Source organism: Dermacentor albipictus, unplaced genomic scaffold (genome assembly GCF_038994185.2).
Source record: "Dermacentor albipictus isolate Rhodes 1998 colony unplaced genomic scaffold, USDA_Dalb.pri_finalv2 scaffold_17, whole genome shotgun sequence".
Classification (NCBI taxonomy): domain Eukaryota; kingdom Metazoa; phylum Arthropoda; class Arachnida; order Ixodida; family Ixodidae; genus Dermacentor; species Dermacentor albipictus.
The window spans coordinates 4,506,548-4,528,535 of record NW_027225571.1 but is presented as its reverse complement, the minus strand read 5'-3'; the positions used below and the strand labels follow the sequence as shown (position 1 = coordinate 4,528,535).

Sequence of the window (21,988 nt, the reverse complement as noted above, 5' to 3'; positions counted from 1 at the left end):
ACCCCCTGAAAGCAGGCTTTCCCTTCACCCTGACTCATCCCACTCATTTTACCCATGCCCCCAAAAACAAGTTAATGAGTCAGGCTTGTACAAGTAAATATTGTTCCATGATCAAGCTTTTCTGCTTTCATAAGCTACATAAGATTTTCAAACATGAAACAGCAATTTGAATTTCACATCCTCAATGCACACTTACCACTGATGCTGTTGGTGATGGTGCACTTCCTGAAGATGCTTTAGTAGAAGCAACAGCATCACTATTTGATGCAGCTGGTGATGCTTTTTGGACATGGTATCCTTGTTCAACTGTAGGTGAAACAGCAGGCTTCCTGGGTGACTGTGTTTGCTGAAGCCATGACTGCTGCTGTTGGACTTGTGGCGGATGCAACGTAGATCCTACCATTGCCCTCTGTGCTTCGTGTCCCAGCGAGCTAGGCACTGACACACTTCGCGAAGGTGCTGGTCCCACCTTGGCACCAACAGAAGGTCTCCGGCCTGCCTCTCCAACCACTGCGCAATTATATGTGAATAAATGCCACTTGAAGAAAGTATCGTACCAGCCAAGCAACAGTCACACCTAGCACAACCATCACAGCTATCCCATTGAGACCTCAGTGACAAGGAAATCAAATTAAAGCATTACAGGGGTAGTAGTCTAAGTTGCTTGTTTTTAAACTGGGTTCTGCAATTTCAGTTTTCAACAGTGGCGAACCATTTAAGTTTGTGCTCAGTTGTTGTGAAAGTTGAGTTAATGTATATATAATGGCCCCCACAAGGAGGTGGCCAATTAAAAAGACAAAAGTGTATGCGAGCGGTGTGTTGTGAAGAGCATTCCAGTAAAGATAAATAGGCAAAAGATTAACAAGAAAACTGTGGCAGTTTCAAAACAACATTCTCACTTCAATTACCACCTTTTTGGTTCTTTGTGAGCAAGTAATGTTTAAGGGTTCAGAGACCTCAACATTCCAACTTTTGTCCCTTCAACTAGGTTATTAACTGTAATTAACACCTGAACTAACACACTGAACCACTGAATATAAACACAAGTTTGAACAGCTGTGCAAAAGACCAGTGCATCCACTTCTTTCTCTGCGGCGTGCCGCGTGGGCTAGTGCAGCTAGACGTGGCCTCTGCAGTTGCATTGGCATAGATGCAACGCAAGAGGCCACAACCTCGCCAAGCCAAGCTGGCTTGGCGAGGTTCACTGGCCTCCGCAATCATACAGCGAAGCCTAATGAGCCACATGAGAGTGGCCGATAAACCTGGATCCACGGCGCAGTCGGTGCCATATATGGGCTTCCTCCATGGTGCCATAGGTGTCCTCTGGGCATGTTGTATTATGTGCCACATGCTGCTCCAACCTACGTGTTTACACAGTAAAAGGCAATAATGGATATAACCAAGTCATTTCAGCTACCCCTTCAACTTCGTTATAACGAGGCTCGAGTGCACTTATATGCACTACAGTCGACAATCGATAATTCGATGATGATGATGTGTGGTGTTTTGTGGCGCAAGGGCCAGGTTTGGCCAAAGAGCGCCATGACAGGTGGTAGTGTTATCGATGTATTGTGGAAGATGTGACTTGGCTGTAAAGAGGCCTAAAAATAGTCGCTGTAAATGGGTAAAATCTATGTACTATAAAATTATGGCGATGACTAATGACGAATACTATGAACAATAAAATCTATCGTAGAAGAATGATGCAAAATAAAAATATATAGGATGGTAAAAAAACTTGGAGCACTACTGCCTCGCCAGAGCCCTTGAAACCCAAGGGCCTAGAGGCATGTGCTATACTAAAGAGCTATCGCAGCGGCATCCTCTGAAGAGAGGACCCGCTACGAACATGTGGGGCTAAAAACATGCAGGACAACATCTTTCAGGAAACTTAGGACTGCGTTGGTGTCAAATAAAGGTTCTGGGCCGAGTAGCATTACGGGATGTAGGGGGATGTGCTGCCGGTATGCTAGCGAAAAATGTTTCCTTCTTTCGGATTCGGCTGCCCGACACTCCAGGAGGACGTGGAGGACGGTCAGCCTCTCCCCGCATCTACCGCAGGTTGGAGGATTATTTTCAGTGAGTAAATAGTTATGCGTGCCAAATGTGTGTCCTATTCTGAGGCGACAGAATAGGACATCTGTTCGCCGCGATTTTGTTACGGAGGGCCAAGAACCTAACTGTGGCTTTATTACGTGCAGTTTATTATTTACTTCTGCGTCCCACATACGTTGCCAGTGGTTTCGCAGTTTTCTTCTTAGGAAAGGCTTCAGGTCTGTGACAGGGACCGAAGCAGTAGGACTAACTGAATGCAATGAAATGGATGTGGCCATCTGGTCAGCTAGTACGTTTCCCTCAATGCCCCTATGACCAGGTACCCAGCATATAATCACATGTTGGTTTGATATATATGCTTTACACAGTGCGGAGTGGAGTTGATTAATTACCGGATTTTTGTGGCTACAGAAAGACATCAAGGCCTTCACAACACTAAGGGAGTCTGTATATATAACTGATTTCTGGAGTTTTGACTTATTTATATGCTTTGCGACCGACAGCAGTGCGTAAGCCTCAGCCGTAAAGATACTAGTTTCCGGATTCAGTACATCGGTTTCAGAGAAGGATGGGCCGACGGCTGCATAGGACACCCCGTCGTGTGACTTCGATGCGTCTGTGAAGAACTCCGTGCAGGAGTATTTGTGCTGGAGTTCCCGGAAATGCATTTGGATTTCAATCTCTGGAGCATGTTTTGTAACTTGCATGAAGGATATATCACATTGTATCAGCTGCCACTCCCAAGGAGGTAGCAGCTTGGCTGGATGCATTGGGCAAAGCTCGAGGATTGGGACACGCATTTCGTCACTAAGTTCCCTCACACGCAGCGAGAAAGGCCGTCTTACGGAAGGACGATTATTAAATAGTGTAGCATATGTCGTATCCTTAATGATATTAAAACACGGGTGTTGAGGATTAGAGTGGACTTTCAAAAAATATGTTTGGTTGATGTATGTTCTCTGCAGATGAAGTGACCACTCATTTGATTCTGCATATAAGCTTTCAATAGGACTTGTTCTGAAAGCTCCAGTGGCCAGTCGGATTCCTAGATGGTGGACCGGATCTAGCATCTTTAGCGCGCTCGGGGCTGCAGAATGATAGATCACGGTACCGTAGTCCAACCGTGATCGGATGAGGCTCTTGTAAAGATTCATTAAACATTTTCTGTCGCTGCCCCATGTTGTGTGGGATAGCACTTTAAGCAAGTTCATTGTTTTTAAGCATTTGTCCTTGAGGTACTTTATGTGTGGAATAAACGTTAATTTGGAATCAAGTATGATGCCTAAGAACTTGTGTTCTTTTTTCACAGGAATTCGCTGACCATACATTTCGATAGTGGGTTCTGCAATGAGCCCTTTTTTCCTTGTGAAAAGCACAGAAGAACTTTTGTTGGGGTTAACTTTAAATCCGTTTTCTTCTGCCCATTTGGACACTTTGTTCAAGCCCTGTTGAACTTGCCTCTCACATACAGTAAGGTTGCAGGATTTGAAGCCCATCTGTACGTCGTCTACGTAAACAGAATAAAAAATGGCTGGCGGTAATGAAGCACGAAGGGTGTTCATTTTCACGATGAAGAGCGTGCAGCTAAGTACACCTCCTTGAGGTACACCAGTTTCCTGTATAAAAGGCCGCGACAATACATTGCCAACTTTCACGCGGAATGTACGGTTGGACAAATAGCTTTCTATTAGGACGAGCATATTGCCACGGATGCCAATTCCCGACAAGTCTCTCAAGATTCCATAGCGCCACGTAGTGTCGTACGCCTTCTCCATATCGAGGAATACGGATAGGAAATATTGTTTATGTAGAAAGGCATCGCGAATGTTTCCCTCAATGCGCACAAGGTGATCGGTTGTGGACCTCCCTTCTCTGAAGCCACACTGAAAGGGATCGAGGACATTGTTAAGTTCAAGGAAATGTACAAGTCTGCGGTTAACCATTTTTTCAAAAACCTTACAAAGACAATTGGTAAGAGCTATCGGACGGTAGCTTGCCGCCAAGGAGGGGTCTTTACCCTGCTTAAGAACAGGGACCACAATCGCTTCTTTCCATGCGGATGGGAGGCATCCCATAGCCCAAATAGCGTTGAAAAGCGTGAGTAGTGTAAGTTTGGTGTCAGTGTGTAAATTTCTGATCATTTCGTACATGACTCTATCAGGTCCCGGTGCAGAGCTTTTGCATGTGGTCAAAGCAGCTCTCAACTCTGCAATACTGAACGGCCGGTTATAAGGTTCATTCTGTCTGGATTTTTGTATTATTGGCTTACATTCTTCTATTTGTTTGTATTTCAAAAATGACTGCGAATAGTGGTTTGAACTCGACACGCTCTCAAAGTGTTCTCCAAGTGTGTCTGCCTGATCTTTCAGTGTTTCACCTTGTGTGTTCACCAAAGGAAGTGAATATGTTTGTCGCCCTTTTATCCTATTAACCCTGTTCCAGACTTTGGCCTCATCTGTATAGGAGTTGATACCAGATAAAAACTTCTGCCAACTCTCTCTTCTGGCTTGTCGGCGGGTTCGCCTGCCTTGGGATTTTACTTTTTTAAAATTGATAAGATTCTCCGCAGTGGGGGAGGCGCGTAGCATCCCCCACGCTTTGTTTTGTTTCTTACGAGCGATCCTACAATCGTCGTTCCACCACGGGACTCGCCGTTTGCATGCCAATCCATTTACTTGTGATATACATTTAGTTGCGGCATCTATTATAAAGGCTGTAAAATATTCCACGGCAGCATCAATTCCTAACGAGGACATGTCATCCCATGATATACTAGTTAAGTTACGGAATTTCTCCCAGTCTGCTGTCTCAGTCTTCCACCTAGGAGCCTGTGGTGGATATTCGTCTTCTTTAAGTGTTCTTAATAGTACGGGGAAGTGGTCGCTTCCGTAAGGATCGTTCGTAACTTCCCATTCTAGTTCAGGCAGTATGGACGGAGAAACTATGCTCAGATCAATTGAAGAAAAGGTATTGTTTGCAAGACAGTAATATGTGGGTTTCTTCTTATTCAGAAGGCACGCACCAGAAGAGAAAAGGAACTGTTCAACGAGACGACCTCGCGCATCGATACGAGAGTCTCCCCACAAGGTGCTGTGTGCATTGAAATCGCCAAGAACAACATAAGGTTCTGGCAATTCATCTATGAAGGTCTGAAATTCAGGTTTCTTTAATTTGTAATGTGGGGGTATGTAAAGCGAACAAATAGTGATGAGTTTGTTCAGCAGGACAACTCGAACCGCCACTGCTTCGAGGGCCGTTCGTAGCTGTAAACGTTGACATGCTATGCTTTTTTGAATTACAATGGCAACACCACCCGATGATGCGACAGCATCATCGCGGTCTTTGCGAAAAGTAGCGTGTTGTCGAAGAAAATTTGTGTGTTTTGGTTTTAAGTGTGTTTCCTGTAAACACAGCACTTTTGGATTGTGTTTATGGATAAGTTCTTGCAGATCATCGAGATTCCTGAGAAGACCTCTGACATTGCATTGGATGATTTGTGTATCCATATTTAAAGAAAAATTGGTGCTGTGTTTACGGAAACGGAGGTGATGCCTTAGGTTACAGAGCTCTTTCGAGGCCCTGTAACGGGAGTTCTGCCCTTTCTGGAGCGTTCGAGGGAGCCTCGCCGCTCCTTAGGCGCTTGGCGCGCCGTGGAGATAGGTGTAGTGTCCATTGCCTCCTGTGAGGCGCCGGACACGTGCTCTTGCGAGCGGGAAGTTACCAGCGAGGGTCCCGACTTGGAGGGCAAGACCCCTGCGCCCACCAGCCCGGAGGTCGATGGGGCACTGTGCGGGATTTGGCTGCGCCGGCTGTTGCCAGCGCTGGAAGGGGCCGCCGGGGAGGTTGGGGCAGCCTCGGCTGCGCCAACCTTCGGGGTCGATGGCCCCTTTTCCTCGGTTGGCGGAGCAGCGCTAGCTGCAACCACCGTGGGGGCAGATGGCGTAACTGCCGACTCACTGCGTGTGGGTCGGACAGTCGCCGGAGGCCGTTGTGACGCTGCCCCCTGACGCGCCACTTCGGCAAAGCTTTTCTTTGGCAGGTATGCTACCCGCCTTCGTGCCTCTTTGAACGATATATTCTCTTTCACTTTGATCGTTACTATTTCTTTTTCCTTCTTCCAGGAGGGGCACGACCGCGAGTACGCGGCGTGCTCCCCATCACAGTTTACACAGTGGGGAGCGTTCTCACACGTTTCAGTGGTGTGTTCTTGGGCACTACATTTAGCACAAGTTTGGCGGCCTCGGCAACTCTGCGAACTGTGGCCGAAGCGCTGGCACTTGAAACAGCGGAGTGGGTTGGGCACATACGGCCTAACGCGGAGCTTGATGTACCCGGCCTCGATTGACTCGGGCAGGAAACTTGAACCAAAGGTGATTATTAAGTGCTTCGTTTGAATCTCTTTACCATCTCGCCTAATCTTTATTCTTCTAACATTGATAACATTTTGCTCACTAAAGCCCTCCAGGAGCTCCGCCTCAGTCAGCTCAAGCAGATCATCATCGGAAACAACACCGCGGGTGGTGTTCATTGTGCGGTGTGGCGTTACTGTTATGTGGGTCTCCCCGAATGACACTAGTTTCTGTAGTTGCTCATATTGCTTTTGGTCGCGGAGCTCCAAGAGGAGGTCACCGCTTGCCATCCTGGACACCTTATAACCTGGTCCAAAAACATCAGTCAAGGACTTTGAGACAAGGAATGGTGATATGTTTCGCACTGCTTTGTTTGGCTTTTCAGAGTGAATGACGTGGAACCGGGGAAAATTCTGGATTTGGTGTCCGAAAAACTGAAAAACATCTTCGGTGCGCCCTCGTTTCGGAGGGCGATCAGGAAGTTTGGGGAAGGGAGTTTCCATGGGAATATATAAGATTCGGCAACAGCGCCGACCGCCCACCACGGAGCCCAACGAGGGGACGCGGCAGAGCTTGTGTACAAGCCTGCACGACGCCAGCCGTACGCCATCACTATAACCCAATATGGTGTACCCAAGGTAGGATATCCACACAAGGTTAACCCTAGCCGCCGTGGAGAAAGGAAGTAAATGGAAGAGAGAAGGAGACAGGAAAGATGTAAAGTGAGAGATAAAGACGAAGGGTTTGAGAAGAGAGAGACAGGAAAAGGCGACTACCGATTTCCCCCGGGTGGGTCAGTCCGGGGGTGCCGTCTACGTGAAGCCGAGGCCAAAGGGGTGTGTTGCCGCCGCCGAGGGGCCGTAAAGGTCCAAACACCCGGCATTGGCTCAGCCCCCAGGATCCCCTTTTCCCCGGACACGGCTAAGCCGCGCACGGCTACACGCGGGAGGGTCCAACCCTCATGTGCTCGGGTCCGTGGTGGCGCAGCGCACCAAACGCCTGCTGACGCAGACGCCCCTGCGGGGATCGATAATTCGAACTCCACGGGTAATGTATATAAGTATGAACTATCGAATGTATAAAAAAAAAATTAATGTATTAAAAAAAGATCATTTTATTTACGTTTTAAGGCCCCTGTGCAAAGATAAGTGGTCGATTAGTTGCTGCACACACTTCCGCTTATGTGCAACCAAGTTCGCCTGTATTTTTGCCAGTTTCGTGTTGTCACTGTATGCCAATGCAAGGACTGCAAAGGCTAGAGTCCACATGTGAAGGCTCTGGAGCACATGGCACATTATCATCACCTGAGTTAGAGTCACTGTTTGACGGTGGGAGAACGTGCTCAATTATTTCGTCATCATTCAGTTTGGCACACAGCACTGCACTGTCGATGTCTGCAAGGTCTTCAAATGTAACGGCGGCAGAAATCGGCACACTGCAGGCTAGCAGGTCATCAATGACGTCCACATTTGAGCACGCTGAGGTAGGCGGCAGGTTCAGGCTCTTCAGTTTTGGAGTCATTCAGACTGAGACTTGAGACTCATTCCGAGTCAGAGTGCAAGGGCATCACTGATGCCATTTGACACAGCCTGTCAATAAGTTCACGAGAAAGACTTCTTGGAGCCAGCAGAGCACTGTCTAGAACGCAAACTAAACAAACAAGCACAGAATAGTGGAACGGTGTCTGAAAGTTAAATCAACGAACAGAACAGCGAGAGCAGGCCATGTGCGGGGTTGCCAGAATGGGATTTGATAATCGCAATGTTGATGCGACCTATAATTCAGGTACAGCCTCCAAGATCGGCATTTGCAGTTAAATCTCTGAGGCGTAGTGCTGCGACTAAGGCAAGGCCTCAAGGATTACCATCAAATGTGTAATCTCTGAGGCCATACTTGATGTCTTGTCGAGGCTGCCAGAGGAGGTAATGTCGGCAGAGTCGGCGTACCCTACAGTCACAGACGGAGTTTGGATAACCGAATCTAGAGCTGGCAGCTGTCCGAAATATAGGTCATCTTTACACATTTAGTCTATGGGGCCATTGGCGGTGCCACGAAGCTGTCCAAATTACCGAGCATGTTCGGATTATCAGTGTCCGATTTATCGGTCAGCGACTCTATTGTGCTCAATATGAATTTCAACATGGAGCCCGTAGCCCAAGGAGCTTCGAGACTGCATGATGGCACGAACATGCAAAAAATATACTGACCAAATACCAGTAATTTTGGAGTACTGTTTAGTTAATTTTTCGAATGTTGGCACCACCATGCAGTCTTGGAGCACTTTTGACCATACACATGTTGCAGCCCATAATGAGCATGAAAGCACTCGAAATTTTGTGACGATTGAGGCTCCAGGTGTACTTCACGCAGCCCCATGGCATAGCCCCATAAGTGTCATGTGTCGTCATGAAGCACAGATACTGCTAACGTGACATCGACTCAGCAAGTGCTGTCAATCGAGGCTGTGAGCTGTGCAAAACCAGTTTGGAGCTTTATTGGCTTTATTCTCACACGCAAGCTTATGCCGTTCCATACATAAGTGCACAAAACAGCTACCCCATTAGAGGCAGCGTCTGTCTCGCTAGAGCTCAGGGGACAGTGAATGTGTCCAACATGTCAATCTCCCATCGGAAGTGCCTATTTTCGACCTGCCCTAGGAAGATTTTCATGCAATAACCGTAGCTCACCATGTCCGATTACGGTATTTAACCCTCTCTTTAAAGCAAAGCTTTCTTTGCCACTTCCGACATTCCGGGCGCTGCTGTGATGGTCTTGCCACGCATGCCGCTGGATTTCTTGCAACACCACCAGATGGTGCTTGCCTCCGCACATCCTGGCCGGCACCGCCATAGGCGGGAATGTGTAGTTTGCGCATATGGCACATGCTATGCTTGTTTTCCTATGCAACAAAAATGCAGGGGGGGGGGGGGGGGGTTATTCTGTAAGAGTCCACATAGTGGACTGAGCATTTTGGCCGCTGCTGATTGGCTAGGGCGGCTCATCTTTTCCTTGCTCGTAGAGCTGCATCCAATCAGCAGCGGCTGAAATGGACAGTCCACTAAGTGGACTCATACAGAATACCCCCAGGTGCTGGGCTGTGGAGGTCATGTGCTAGGCTGTGATAGTGCAAAAATTACAATCGTCCATAGCCTAAGGAGAGTGCTTGGAGCTGGTGTCTCAACAGCGTGCTGGTCATGTATGCAGAAGGAGCACGTAAACACACACCAGCAAAATGGCGCCAAAGTGTGCACACTCAGCATCGAGGGCACCCAGGCCCGAAAGAAGCATAGCGCAAAACTGGAGCATCTTCACTACGCAGTGAAACGTGGTGCAGACTACGATTTTGTGTATACAATGTATACAGTAAAACCTCATTATAACGAAGTTCAAGGGAGGTCAGAATTACTTCGTTATAACCATTAGTTCGTTATAGCCACTATGCATTTCTATCCACAACTAGCAAGCAAGAGAGGATGTCCTCACCACCAAATCTCGCAGCAGTCCACCACACGAAAAAGAAAACAGCCGTCACACGTAAAAAAAAACAAGCGAAAAAAAGACAGCAAGGAATTGCTACTTTATTCACGCCAAATGGCTCATTATTGATCGATGAACAACACACCAGCTGGCGGCTCACTTTGCAGAAAAAAAGTCCTTGATACATTTTTGCTGCGTTTTCTTCAGGCGAATGATGGCGTTTTCAGCTACAGCCATTATTTTGAGTCCCTCCTTGCCGTCATCGTGAGCGCCAAAGAAGCGGCGCAGCAGATCTGCCGCACCCAGCACTTGTGTGGGTGTTGGTACGTCGGGTTTGCCAATATTAGGCTCCAAGCTGTTGTCGACACATTAGTCACTGTCGTCATTAGGCACCCCCGTCACCGCGCACACAATTTCCGCCTCCGTTAGCTCTTCCATCGTCACCGCGTCAGCATTGGCACTGACGTACGTGAAGAAGGTGTTGCAGTCGGGCAGAACGCCAGCATCAAGGAGAGTGTCCCACGACGCTAGGGCTTGGTCGCCCACGGCACCTTCATTGGTGGCAGCACTGAGATTGGCAATTGTGCTTCCCGGTACAGCCATCCAAGCAGCCTGTAGCATCTCGATCACCATGTACAAGTCAATCGTAGACTCGCGCTTCATGCTCATACTGAGCAGAATACGGTTGCTCACACGCTTGCGGTAGCCCAACTTAAAGTTCATGATAACTGCTTGGACAAGTGCAGTGCAGTTTGGCGGCAAGAAGCATAGCTCGATGTTTTTGAGCACAGCGGCAGTGTTGTGGGCCGCACAGTTGTCCAGTACGAGGCATATCTTCCGGTTCAATTTGTCCAACTGCTCGTCCCACTCCCGCAGCCATTGTGCGTAAATTTCTCACGTCATCCAAGCATTACGGTTGGACACATAACTCACTTGGAGCTTTCGTTTGCCTTTGAAGCATCATGGCAATGCACTTTTGCCAACCACAAGGGCAGGCACCTATTCCGACCTATCCATGTTGGCATAAAGCAACACGGCTACGCGGCCCTTGTTTTGCTTACCGCTCTAGCAGTGTTCACCTTTGAGGGCCAAGGTTTCTTGTGGCAGCATCTGGTACAACAGGGCTGTCTCATCCGCGTTGAACAAATCCTCGGCACTGCATTTTTCTAGCAGCTGTCCAACGTTTGTCTCCACCCACGCCACTGCACCTTAATTCTACACAAGAAAAGCAGGAAGTTACCTATAAAAAAAAAGGTCAGATAGGAGACACAATCTCTCCAATGCTATTCACTGCGTGATTGGAAGAAGTATTCAAGCTATTAACCTGGGAAGGCTTAGGAGTAAGGATCGATGGCGAATATCTCGGCAGCCTTTGGTTTGCCGATGACATTGTTCTATTCAACAACAATGCGGACGAGTCACACCAAATGATTGAGGACCTTAACAGAGAGAGTGTAAGAGTGGGGTTGAAGATTAATATGCACAAGACAAAGGTAATGATGACTAGCCGGGCAAAGGAACAAGAGTTCAGGATAGCCAGTCAGCCTCCAGAGTCTGTAAAGGAGTACGTTTACCTAGGTCAATTAATCACAGGGAACCCTGATCATGAGAAGGAAGTTCACAGATGAATAAAAATGGGCTGGAGTGCATTTGGAAGACACTTTCAGCTCCTGACTGGAACCTTACCATTATCATTGAAAACGAAGGTGTACAATCAGTGCATTTTACCAGTGCTGACATATGGGGCTGACTTGGAGATTGACACAGGATCTTCAGACCACGTTAAGGAACGTGCAAAGAGCAGTGGAACAAAGGATCTTAGGTATATTGTTAAGAGACAGAAAGAGAGCGATTTGGATCAGAGAGCAAACAGTTATAGACAATATTCTAATTGACATCAAGAGAAAAGAAGTGGAGCTGGGCAGGTCATGTAATGCACCGGTTAGATAACCGGTGGATCATTAGGGTTACAGAATGAATACCAAGAGAAGGGAAATGCAGTCGAGGACGGCAGAAGACTAGGTGGAGCAATGAAATAAGGAAATTCACGGGCGCTAGTTGGAATCAGTTGGCGCAGGACAGGGGTAAGTGGAGATCGCAGGCCTTCGTCCTGCAGTGGACCTAAAACAGGCTGATGATGATCACGATGATGATGACACCACTGCAGCTTTGCGGTCGACAGATTGCGCTTCCCCGCTGACAGCCCTGCCGACAATGCCGTGGCGCTCCTTGAAACACTGCAGCCAGCCGACACTCACCACAATATCGTCGTGCCCCACAATGCACACGAAGTCTCTTGCTTTTTGCTGCAACAGTGCCCCACTCACAGGAGTGCCGCTTGCTCTTGCACCTAAAAATCACTTAAAGACTGCCTTCTGTACAGCTCCGAAAGTGGGGGATCGCAGCTTCTTTCTTTTGCCTTTTAAGCCACGTGCGACAGCACTGGTGACAGCATCTTTGCTGCTCAAAATCGTCTACTGCGTCTTCGGCAGCAGCTTCTTTCTTTCGCCTTTTACACCATGTGCGACAGCACTGGAGATAGCTTCTTTGCTGCTCAAAATCATCGACAGCGTGCTCAACACTATGCCGAAACCTTCGGCCACTTTCTTCTTCTTTACCCTAAACTCGATGGCTTTCAGCATAGCCATCTTCTGCTTGATTGATATCGTTTTGCGCTTCTGTTTGCCGTCGTCCATCTCCTTTCTGGCGGCGGGAACTCGTACGAACGAACCGATAGAAATACTGATATCATCAATGCACACGGAGGCAACGACAAGCAACAACAAAACTGCAGTTGGCGCCGCCCCACACACACAGCGGTACAGCAGATGGGTCCCCCAGTTCTATGGGAAAGGGGAGGCCAGTAGATGCGAATGTTGCGCGCTATAGGAGAGTGACCTGACAGGTATCAAAATGGTTAGCAAATGCTTGTTGTGGAAAAAAAAACTGCAGACGATTACGTTACTTCCTAAAGCGAAATTTGACACAGCTGTTCAGCTATCTCAGCTTCTCTATATACTGAGGCAAATAATTTGAGCAAAACATGTATGTACAGTTATAACTTTTTATTCTTCACTTCTTCAAGAAACCCTCCACTCCCAGTTCTTGATTGCCATAAAGGTAGCTAGCTTTGTGGACAGAGAAATAGATGGATATATGCTAGACTTGCTGCACCAATGCCTGGTTCGACATAGCACACCTCTGGATTCCGGCAGCAATGGTGCTGGGTGTCTGCTCGGGCAGCTTGTTTAGCAGCAGCGGCAGATGAAGGACTTCCACCAGTTGCCTTGCTCATGGCTAGGAAATAACTGGTTGAGAATAAACTACATAGGCTTGATACCAAGCCGGCGCTTCGGCTTGGTATCAAACGCCGCCATGGAGGAGAGGAGGGGGAGGAAGGGGTACACGCAGTGGCGAACGGCAGTGGCTATGTGTTTCGTCTTGGGCAGCAGCCCATGATCGAGATCAGCCGCCACAGAGCCAGCACTCTGATTGCCGCCACACATGGGTGGCAGTGGAGAAGGAGCGAAGAGAGCAGTGCGCGAGAGATGGCACCAGGAGCGCACGCAGGCAGAGCAGCGCGCTGGCCCCGGCTACGGAGCTGGCTATGGCGCGGCACGAAAGCACCGCAAAACGCAGGAACAGGTACCAAAGAGCTGCTCTCTAAAAAGAGGTTCATTATAACCATTGCGAGGAAATTTTAACTTCGTTAAAATGAGGCTTTCAATACATGGGAATCCATTGGAATTTCAAGGGGAATCACGACTGCTTTGTTATATTTATTAGTTAGTTATATCCCGTTTCGTTATAACGAGGTTTTACTGTAAATAGAATTTTCTAATACTTAATTGAATTACAGACAGCCCCATAATTCAATTAAAGTTTAGCACTTCTGCCATGATGCTATGTGCCATGTGAGGCAATGTTAATGCTCTACTCTCTCAGAGATTATGAATCAATGACGCACAATAACACTTGAAGCAAACACATCTCCCTATGTGTTCTGTGGAGTTCGCAGACAAGGAGCAGTGGAGCACACAAGGTAATGTTTACCATCAACTCACCACTCTTGTATTGGACTAAACGCTGAAGAAATGCACATTTGCCACTAACATCACCATTAATTATCGTAAATCGAAGCAAACAGCATACAAAGCTTTGCTTACATCGATTCCTGCAGCGCGTGGGATCCGCATACTATATATATATATATATATTAAAGAAAATTAGGCTGAAGATTGCCTGCGCACACAACCAAAGCCGCCTTCACTGCATGTACTCATATGCCTTACCGCATAACATTGGTGTATTGCGGCGAAGCTGACTTTTAGAACCTAGCTGCCATTGAGCAACACATATTGTTGCCAATTTTGCCTTGCCCATTTTTTTTTTAATTCTAAAAAAAGTGTTGAAAAAAAGGGTGTGTGTTTGATTCAGAGGCATGATGGCATCAGGCAAATATTGCCAAATGAATCAACAGTGTGTTTTGACGTATTTTTCTGCATCCTGTATAATTTAACCCGCCGGATAATTAAATCACTTCCGTCATTCCAGTCAGGGTAAAATTAATGGAAGTCGACTGTAGTGTTACAATTAATGGACAGCTCACTTACAGTTGGCTGTGGTGGCACTGGAAGGCAATCCATTTGGCATAGTGGCTGCTACATCTGCAAACTTAGAGGCTGATGAGAGCTGTTCAGCCATCTGCCGCCGCCGATTGTTAAGGGTTTCAACAAACCTGCAAAACAGAAATAAATCGATATTGCGAAAAGTGCAGAAAAGCAGCAATAATCACAGCAATGTCAAACATCTCTCAATTAATACAACTTCTCATTATGGAAGGACTTTAAAGGGACACTAAAGAGAAAATTAAATCTAGCCTGTACAGTAATATTCCGGTAATTCAACTTTGGTTACTTCTGTACAGTGGAGTCTCATTGATAGGATCTTCGCGGGAACCGGAGAATAAAATGTACCATCCAAAAATCGTGTTAACCAAGGCAAGCTCCAAAAAGTATGGAAATAGACGTAATCGGCAACAAACTCAATAGCAAAGGTTCATGTGGAATCGAGTGATACTGCTCCGCATACCACGTTATGCAGAGCAGCATCCCTCGATACCACACGAACCGCAATCAACGCACTTTTATTTAGCAACGTTGAAATAGCTTGTCAGTTTGCACTGAACCTTCTTTTAAATGTCCATAAGGAAGTCCTGGAAATTAAGGAAAGAAGCTGCTGTTCCCTCACTGAACTGAGCAGCGGCACACTGCCAGTCGATGTGGCCGCTGTGCCTCAGTACCACCGGTGGCATGCTGCATGGGTTTTGCCTCCAGTGTACCTAGGGCTTAACAAGTTCATGGGCTGTTGAAAGCACTGGAATATGGAAATATGAGCTTTAGAAATACCAGTTAAAGCCCACTTCTTCAGTCATATTATCCAATTTCAAGTGAAAACGTCATCGCAATAACCATATGAAAATACATTGCTCCTATGGGACGCTGGCCGGGAAAAGAAAAAGAAGCGTACTATCTATCTATAAACGACATCCAATTTTGTGTTAAAAACTCAATTCAGATGCGCCTGTTTGCTGATGACTGTGTCGTGTACACAGTCGTACACAACCAAGAAGACCAGATAGAACTTCATAATTCACTTCAAACAATTTACTCTTGGTGCAACACTTGGGGCATGAAACTGAACACATCAAAAACACATTACATGTCTTTCACAAATAAGAAACTCCCGCTTAACTTTTCATATTCGATCGGAAGGTCAACAATAAACAAAAGCAACCAGGTAAAATACCTAGGCATTAAACTCATGCCTACTCTTAACTGGGAGCCTCATATTTCAACCATGTGTCAAAAAGCCATAGGCAAACTGTCCTTTTTAAAAAGGAGACTGCGCGCAGCACCACCACACCTCAAACTAAATGCGTGCAAAACACTAATAAGATTATGCCTAGAATACGCTGATCTAATCTGGAGCCCTCATCAAAAATGCCTTGTAAATAAGATAGAATGCATACAAAAATTAGCAATTAGGTTTGTATATTCGGACTACAAAAGGCAGTCCAGTGTCTCGGGTCTGCTAGCAAGGGCAAACCTAAAATCCCTCTCGCAGAGAAGAGCAATTTCGCGACTAAAATTCACCTATCAATTATAACATGGTCATTTCCAAATAGCACGTTCTCACTACCTGCAAGATCCTCCAAAATGTTCAACCAGACTTAATCACTCCAAAACAATCTATCTTCCCCCAAGTCGTGTTAATGTTCACAAGCATTCCCTTTTTCCGTCGGCCATTTCCCAGTGGAACAAGTTAACTAACAATATTGTGTGTTGCAATAACATCGACTCTTTTATTAACTGCATTAAGTGTATTGACTTATCATGATTTTTTTTTCATTGCATCTCTGTACCACTCCTGCACGGGCTGTGAAGGGCCTGCGGTATATACAAATAAATAAAAAAAAATCTCGAAAAAATGTACTATACAGAATCATATCAATGAGATTCCACTGTACACAGTTTGCTGTAGAGTGACCTTGTTCTGACCCTTCAGCGATATCTTGCTGATGGCTTGCATAAGGCAGATTATGCCAATTATCAGGCTGATTATGCATTACAAGGAGCAACGCATGAGTAACAGCAATGTGCCAAACAGCACAGGACAGGAAGTATACAAACAGGACAGATGCACTATCAACTGACTCGATTCAAAGCCATAGAGTATAGATAATACAAACATGACAAATTCGAAAACTCCCCTTTGAAGGCCAGTAAAGCACCTCACATAGACAGCATCATGCTTCTGTGCCTGCAAGCTTGTCATCTTACATATACTGTATGGCTCTGAACAAAAATTGTGGGGACACTCAACTCTCATGCAACTCCTGACATTGTTTTCCCTGCATGGTTCTCACATCTGCTAACGCCACCTAACAGCGGGGTTACTCAGGCATAAAAAAAGTAGACTCTACCACTATGGCTTGGCGTCGGCTGCGCGTGCAGATGTTTCACGCATGCACTGGCATGCTTCGTGAGATTGTCCTGCTAGAGGCTTCAGAGGAGAACATTGCGATGGACAAACACGTTTGTTCAAATGCGTCAACGTTCACGTGACCGTACATACTAACAATTACATGTTGGTGTCCTGCTTGGGGTAAACACATTCGCTCTATATCCTGCCGTGGTGAGTCAGACTTCAATTCATTAGTGCCCATCGGCATGTTACATTGGTTATGATTCGTCTAGATGAGCTTCGGTGCATAGAAAGTGCAATATATGCCCTTTTGTTTGTTCCCACTACTGTGTTGCTGTTCCTTTGTCACAACAGCATGTTTGAGACCCCACAAAATCAGTAAGCAGAAATTCTGTCCTGGTTATACAGCTCCCATCATCTGCCACATTGGCCATGTTGAATGAAAGCCAACTAACCCCAGCTTCAAACTCTGATAGCAACAAGCCTTATTTTTAGCACGACGTTATGAGAAAAATTGATGTATATTACTGTATTTATCGAAATATAAAGAGAGGTTTTTTTCAGAATCCTCAGCCTTGAAGTCACCCTCACCTTATATGTGAGGTTGATAGATTCAGTTACTGTTTCAATATGGCAGCAGCACGGCCAATTTCCGGCGATCTTGATTTTAGACGGCAGTGCAAACTGTAGCAACTAATAAACTTTGGCAGCTGGTGAGGCAGTATTTGCGCTATCACATCAATGCAAAGTGAATGCCATTGATCATCATCATCATTAACAAGCCATCTAAAGAACCAAGTGCTGCCTCGACAGCTGGTGGAAAGCAATAGTGGCAAATGCCAGAAAGTGACATTTACTAGGATGCATTGATTTCATTTTTTTTTTGTTAGATTAGGAAGTAACTAAACTCAGTCAGTTGCTGTCACCAACTGATTTGTGGCATCGCCACTAGTCCCCATTAGCCACTCTATACAAACGTTGACTGTAATTTGAGACACCCTACAGCGTGCTGTTCAAGCTTTTGGACCACACTTGTACGATGGCGTGAAAACTAGGGCACCACTACAAGCAGAATGAGTGAAGTTTTAGGTTTGCTAGTGCATTCTCTAACCTAAAAGTAGAGAAATGGCACTTCTGGCCCAATCCATAGCCTAGTGAATCCAGTACAGTGGAATCTCGTTGGTAAAATCTTCACAGAAACCGGAAAATAAGAAGTATCATCCAAAAATCGTATCATCCAAAGCGAGTGCTAAAATGTATGAAAACAGGCATACTCAGTGACAAACTCAATAGCAAAGGTTTGTGTGCCGTCGAGTGATAATGCTCCGGATAACATGTTATGCGGAGCAGCATCACTTGATGCCACGCAAAGCGCAGCCAACAGACTTTTTTGAAATAGCTCATCAGTTTGCACTCCTTTCTTTTTTTTAATGTCCATAAAAAAGTTATTCTAGAAGTTAAAAAGAGATGCTGCACCGTTTTGTTACTCAACTGAGTAGCCCCACACCGTCACTCGATGTGGCCACACTGCCACAGCAGCATTTTACCACCAGCAGCATGCCGTGCACATTTTTCCTCCAGTGTGGCTGAGGCTTAACACGTTCATGGGTTGTTGGAACGTTACCTCAGCTAGTACACTGGAATATAAACCTATGAGTTTTATAAATACCTATAAAAGCCCACTTCTGCAGTTGTATTATTCAATCTCTGGTGAAAACGCAATTGCAATAACCGTATGAAAATACATTGCTCCTATGGGACAGTGGCTGGAAAAAAAAAAAGGAAAAATGTGCTATCCCAAAAAACGTATTAAGCAGAATTGTATCAACGAGATTACACTGTAGTTGCAAGCCAAGCTAAAGGGCCAAGCCAAACCAAGTCGGGGCTGGCAAGCTGCATATTTGCGCACATGTGGTGCGCTAATCACATGTCCAGCACAATAAATAATGAGAGAGTCTGAGGCAACTTTGTTGTCTTCTTTTACTAGTTTTCGTTACTCAGAATCATTATCCAGCTACACCCTTGCTTTGCTGTCTATGCCAACACAGGCTGCAATAAAGGAAGAGAAGTGCCCCTCAATGAAAGTTGCAAACCTGTAATCGTTTTGCTCGTCGAAAGCGGTGAACCTCTCGAAGTTTTCAGGTGACGAAAATATTTAATGCAAGCTCTCCCTGTACTTTCCTGTGTCTATAGGGACTACATGACAATGACACAATGACATGGTCGCACGCAAGCATGAGCACACAGCATCGCACTCACAAGCTTTCCTTGCCACTTGCGAAATCAAGAGTGTTTTGTTGCAGTAAGACAGTTTTATTTATTTTATTTTTTTCAGACTGATGATTATTCGGTATTTTGGACTATCCCCACTGAGCCTGAATAATATGTCGGCTACTATATATCGCCCCCCTTATATTAAAGTGCATACTTCATTTACATTTCTTGGGCCCCCAACTGCAACCTTGCCTTATAATCGAATAAATATGGTACTATCTAAAGGTAAAAAGAATGACAGTGCTTTTGCCTAATATGTGAAGAAGTGACACCTATGCCTAACACAACTTTGGAAAATTGCTATTCATTATTCTTTCTCTTTTCCTTGGTTCTACATTGTGCATCAAAAGATGATGTTGAAACAGTCGACTGTGCCAGCACATCATCATCTTTCCCATTAGGCTTCTCACCCCTACAGTCTTCACCTTCTTTTCTATTATCCAGCAAATATTCCTTCCGCTAGCCCCATGAAAATGCAATCAGTTAGTTTTTGCAGCAATCATTAGATTTTACAAAACACAGCTGATGGTTTCCTTATATGACACACGATAGACCATTTGTGGTGTGAGCTACCACAGTGACATAGTTTAGTGGTTAAGACACTGCCATTCCAACTCACAGGACAGATTAAAATTGTGCAGCTGTCCTGAAAATATCTCCGCTTGCATAAAAAAAATTGTTGTACTTCAAGTAGGACACATAACAACCTACACTCAGTCAACAACACATTTCTGTGGACATGACAAATGGTCCCAATAGAGATTTCGCTATAAGAGTTTTAAAACATGGCAGCAACAATACACATGATGTGCCAACCAAATGTGCAACAATGGGACAGTCATGGAAAGTAATGCATTGCTGTTTTTTTTGCATCACAGTTACAGTGTTCTAGCAGTTAACTAGATATGTCTTTATTAAATATCTTCACTATTCTGCAGCTTAGCTTACTTGCATTTCTAAAAAAATGTATATACAGTCGCCAATGGATTTCTTGGACTACAATAATTCAGACTTGATGGATATTCTGGACTCAATATATGCACCATCAGTGTTCCCATAGAGCTAATGCATTTGCTCGACCGATTTTTTGGACGAATTTAGGCCCCAAAGTTTGGTTTTCCGGACTAAACCCTATGTTTTGAGCCACACTACCTAATTCTGGAGGCTGCCATGTTGGTTATTCTGCTGGCTTGGCCAGGCTTGTTAGCTTCCAGTGGCCCGCTTTATAGCCTCCAACATTGGGAGGCGCACGCTATCAATAGAGCGTGCACCATGCTCTGGTCTTGGAGGCCATGCCCACTCTTCCTTGGCTGACAATATGCTCCAGGAGATGCCTTTTTTTTTCTTCATTTTTTTCCGTCAGCACTATCGCTATAATCACTTGGTACTGAATCCCTCCTGCACGTGGTGTGTCTACAAAGCAAGTGTGCCTTGGAGACGATGTGACATGTTTGTGCAGCTGCGCATTTGTATGCTCGGCGCAACCTCCTGTGCCTTCACGAGAGTCAAGTGGCGCAAAGAAACATTGCTCATTTCAATCTCCATGGCGATCTCTGCCAACACAGTGAAGCTCTTGTCGAATGTATACGGAGACGACATCACTTACGCTCAAATCTGAGAAAACCTGATCAAATCCGATCGCCATCCCACATAGTATGAGGCAGGGCATTATAAGAAATATATTTAAGCTGCTCTAAACCTAAAAATTTTTTTTTCTTTTTTTTTTAGTGAACAAGTTTTTCAGACTGTTCGATTTTTCGGACTATTTCTCGGTTCCCGCGAGGTCTAGAAAATTGGTCGGTGACTGCCCATAGCGCTGTGGATATTTATATGTGCTGTGTGGCTTTTATAAAGCATGCCCATGTTTAAAAACCTAGGTAAATGAAAAGGAAGTGTGACCACCTTATTTGCATACCAAGTGCCCGGCATGCATACAAATTCCACATCACCAATGCAACTGATGCGCCAATGTGAGATGCTAAACACATCGAGCACTTACAACTCATAGTTCTGCTCCTCAGATTCCTGCAGCATGTCCAGTTCATCGTTGGTCGCGTTTGTCTCCTGACTGTTGCGCTCCAGCTGCAGCAGCAAGCTCTCCCGCTGCACAAATAATGGATAGGCAGGGGTCAATCAGCATAACCAGCAAGGCAACAGTGCTACAGACTAAGACCACCAGAGACATTTCCAAGCTTCAGGAATTATGGGTGCATTTCAATTCTGACCAGCATTGGAGACTGTCTATGTTGACAGGTACGAACACAACTTTGAGATCATGTCATGGAACACATCTGAAAGACAACTTAGTGGCTTCCCACTGCCTCGCGTCAAGAAAAAAGCTATGAAAACCACATAATACTGTCACGTATACCCTGCTGTAGTATACACACTGAATGAGGATCCAGGCGTTTGCACTTTACGAAACGTAAGCGTCGACATACGATACCGAGACGAACCTCGTTCTCTTCTTCTTCAGTCCCCTTGCTGTGCCACACCATGCGACATTACCCCCTCTTCAAAAAAACACAAAAAAACACATAGGCTTGACGCGAGAGTGCCGAGATGGCCTAGGATGAACACATAGGCTATAGTCACCATCACTGTGGTGTGCGATATAGTCACAAGCACTGAGGGATGAGCAACAACAAAAACTAACCTAAGCGGCTGAAAACGTTGAATATTAGGAGCTATAGTACGGTTTCAACCGCACAACGTGCACAATCTCAGATTGCGGTTGTCGACGTTGGGGAGGCTGGCTTCCGCCAGGAAGGACTTCACAATTCACATCGCTAATTCACTGCAACACTGTAAGGTCCGAAGTAGCAACTCAAAAGCTTCTCGGAAAG

The 21,988-nt window shown here is 45.7% G+C and overlaps 1 protein-coding gene across 1 annotated transcript in view; it reads right to left on the bottom strand.

Annotated features, from left to right (window-relative positions):
- Positions 1 to 21,988, bottom strand: part of LOC135896203 (rab-like protein 6) — a 136,828-nt gene that overhangs the window by 49,865 nt on the left and 64,975 nt on the right. The window contains exons 7-9 of the mRNA XM_065424570.1: positions 21,142 to 21,245; positions 14,495 to 14,619; positions 197 to 510 (exon numbers count right to left, since the gene is read on the bottom strand). Of these exons, the coding sequence (XP_065280642.1) occupies positions 197 to 510; positions 14,495 to 14,619; positions 21,142 to 21,245 (543 nt within the window). The remainder of the gene's footprint in view (positions 1 to 196; positions 511 to 14,494; positions 14,620 to 21,141; positions 21,246 to 21,988) is intronic.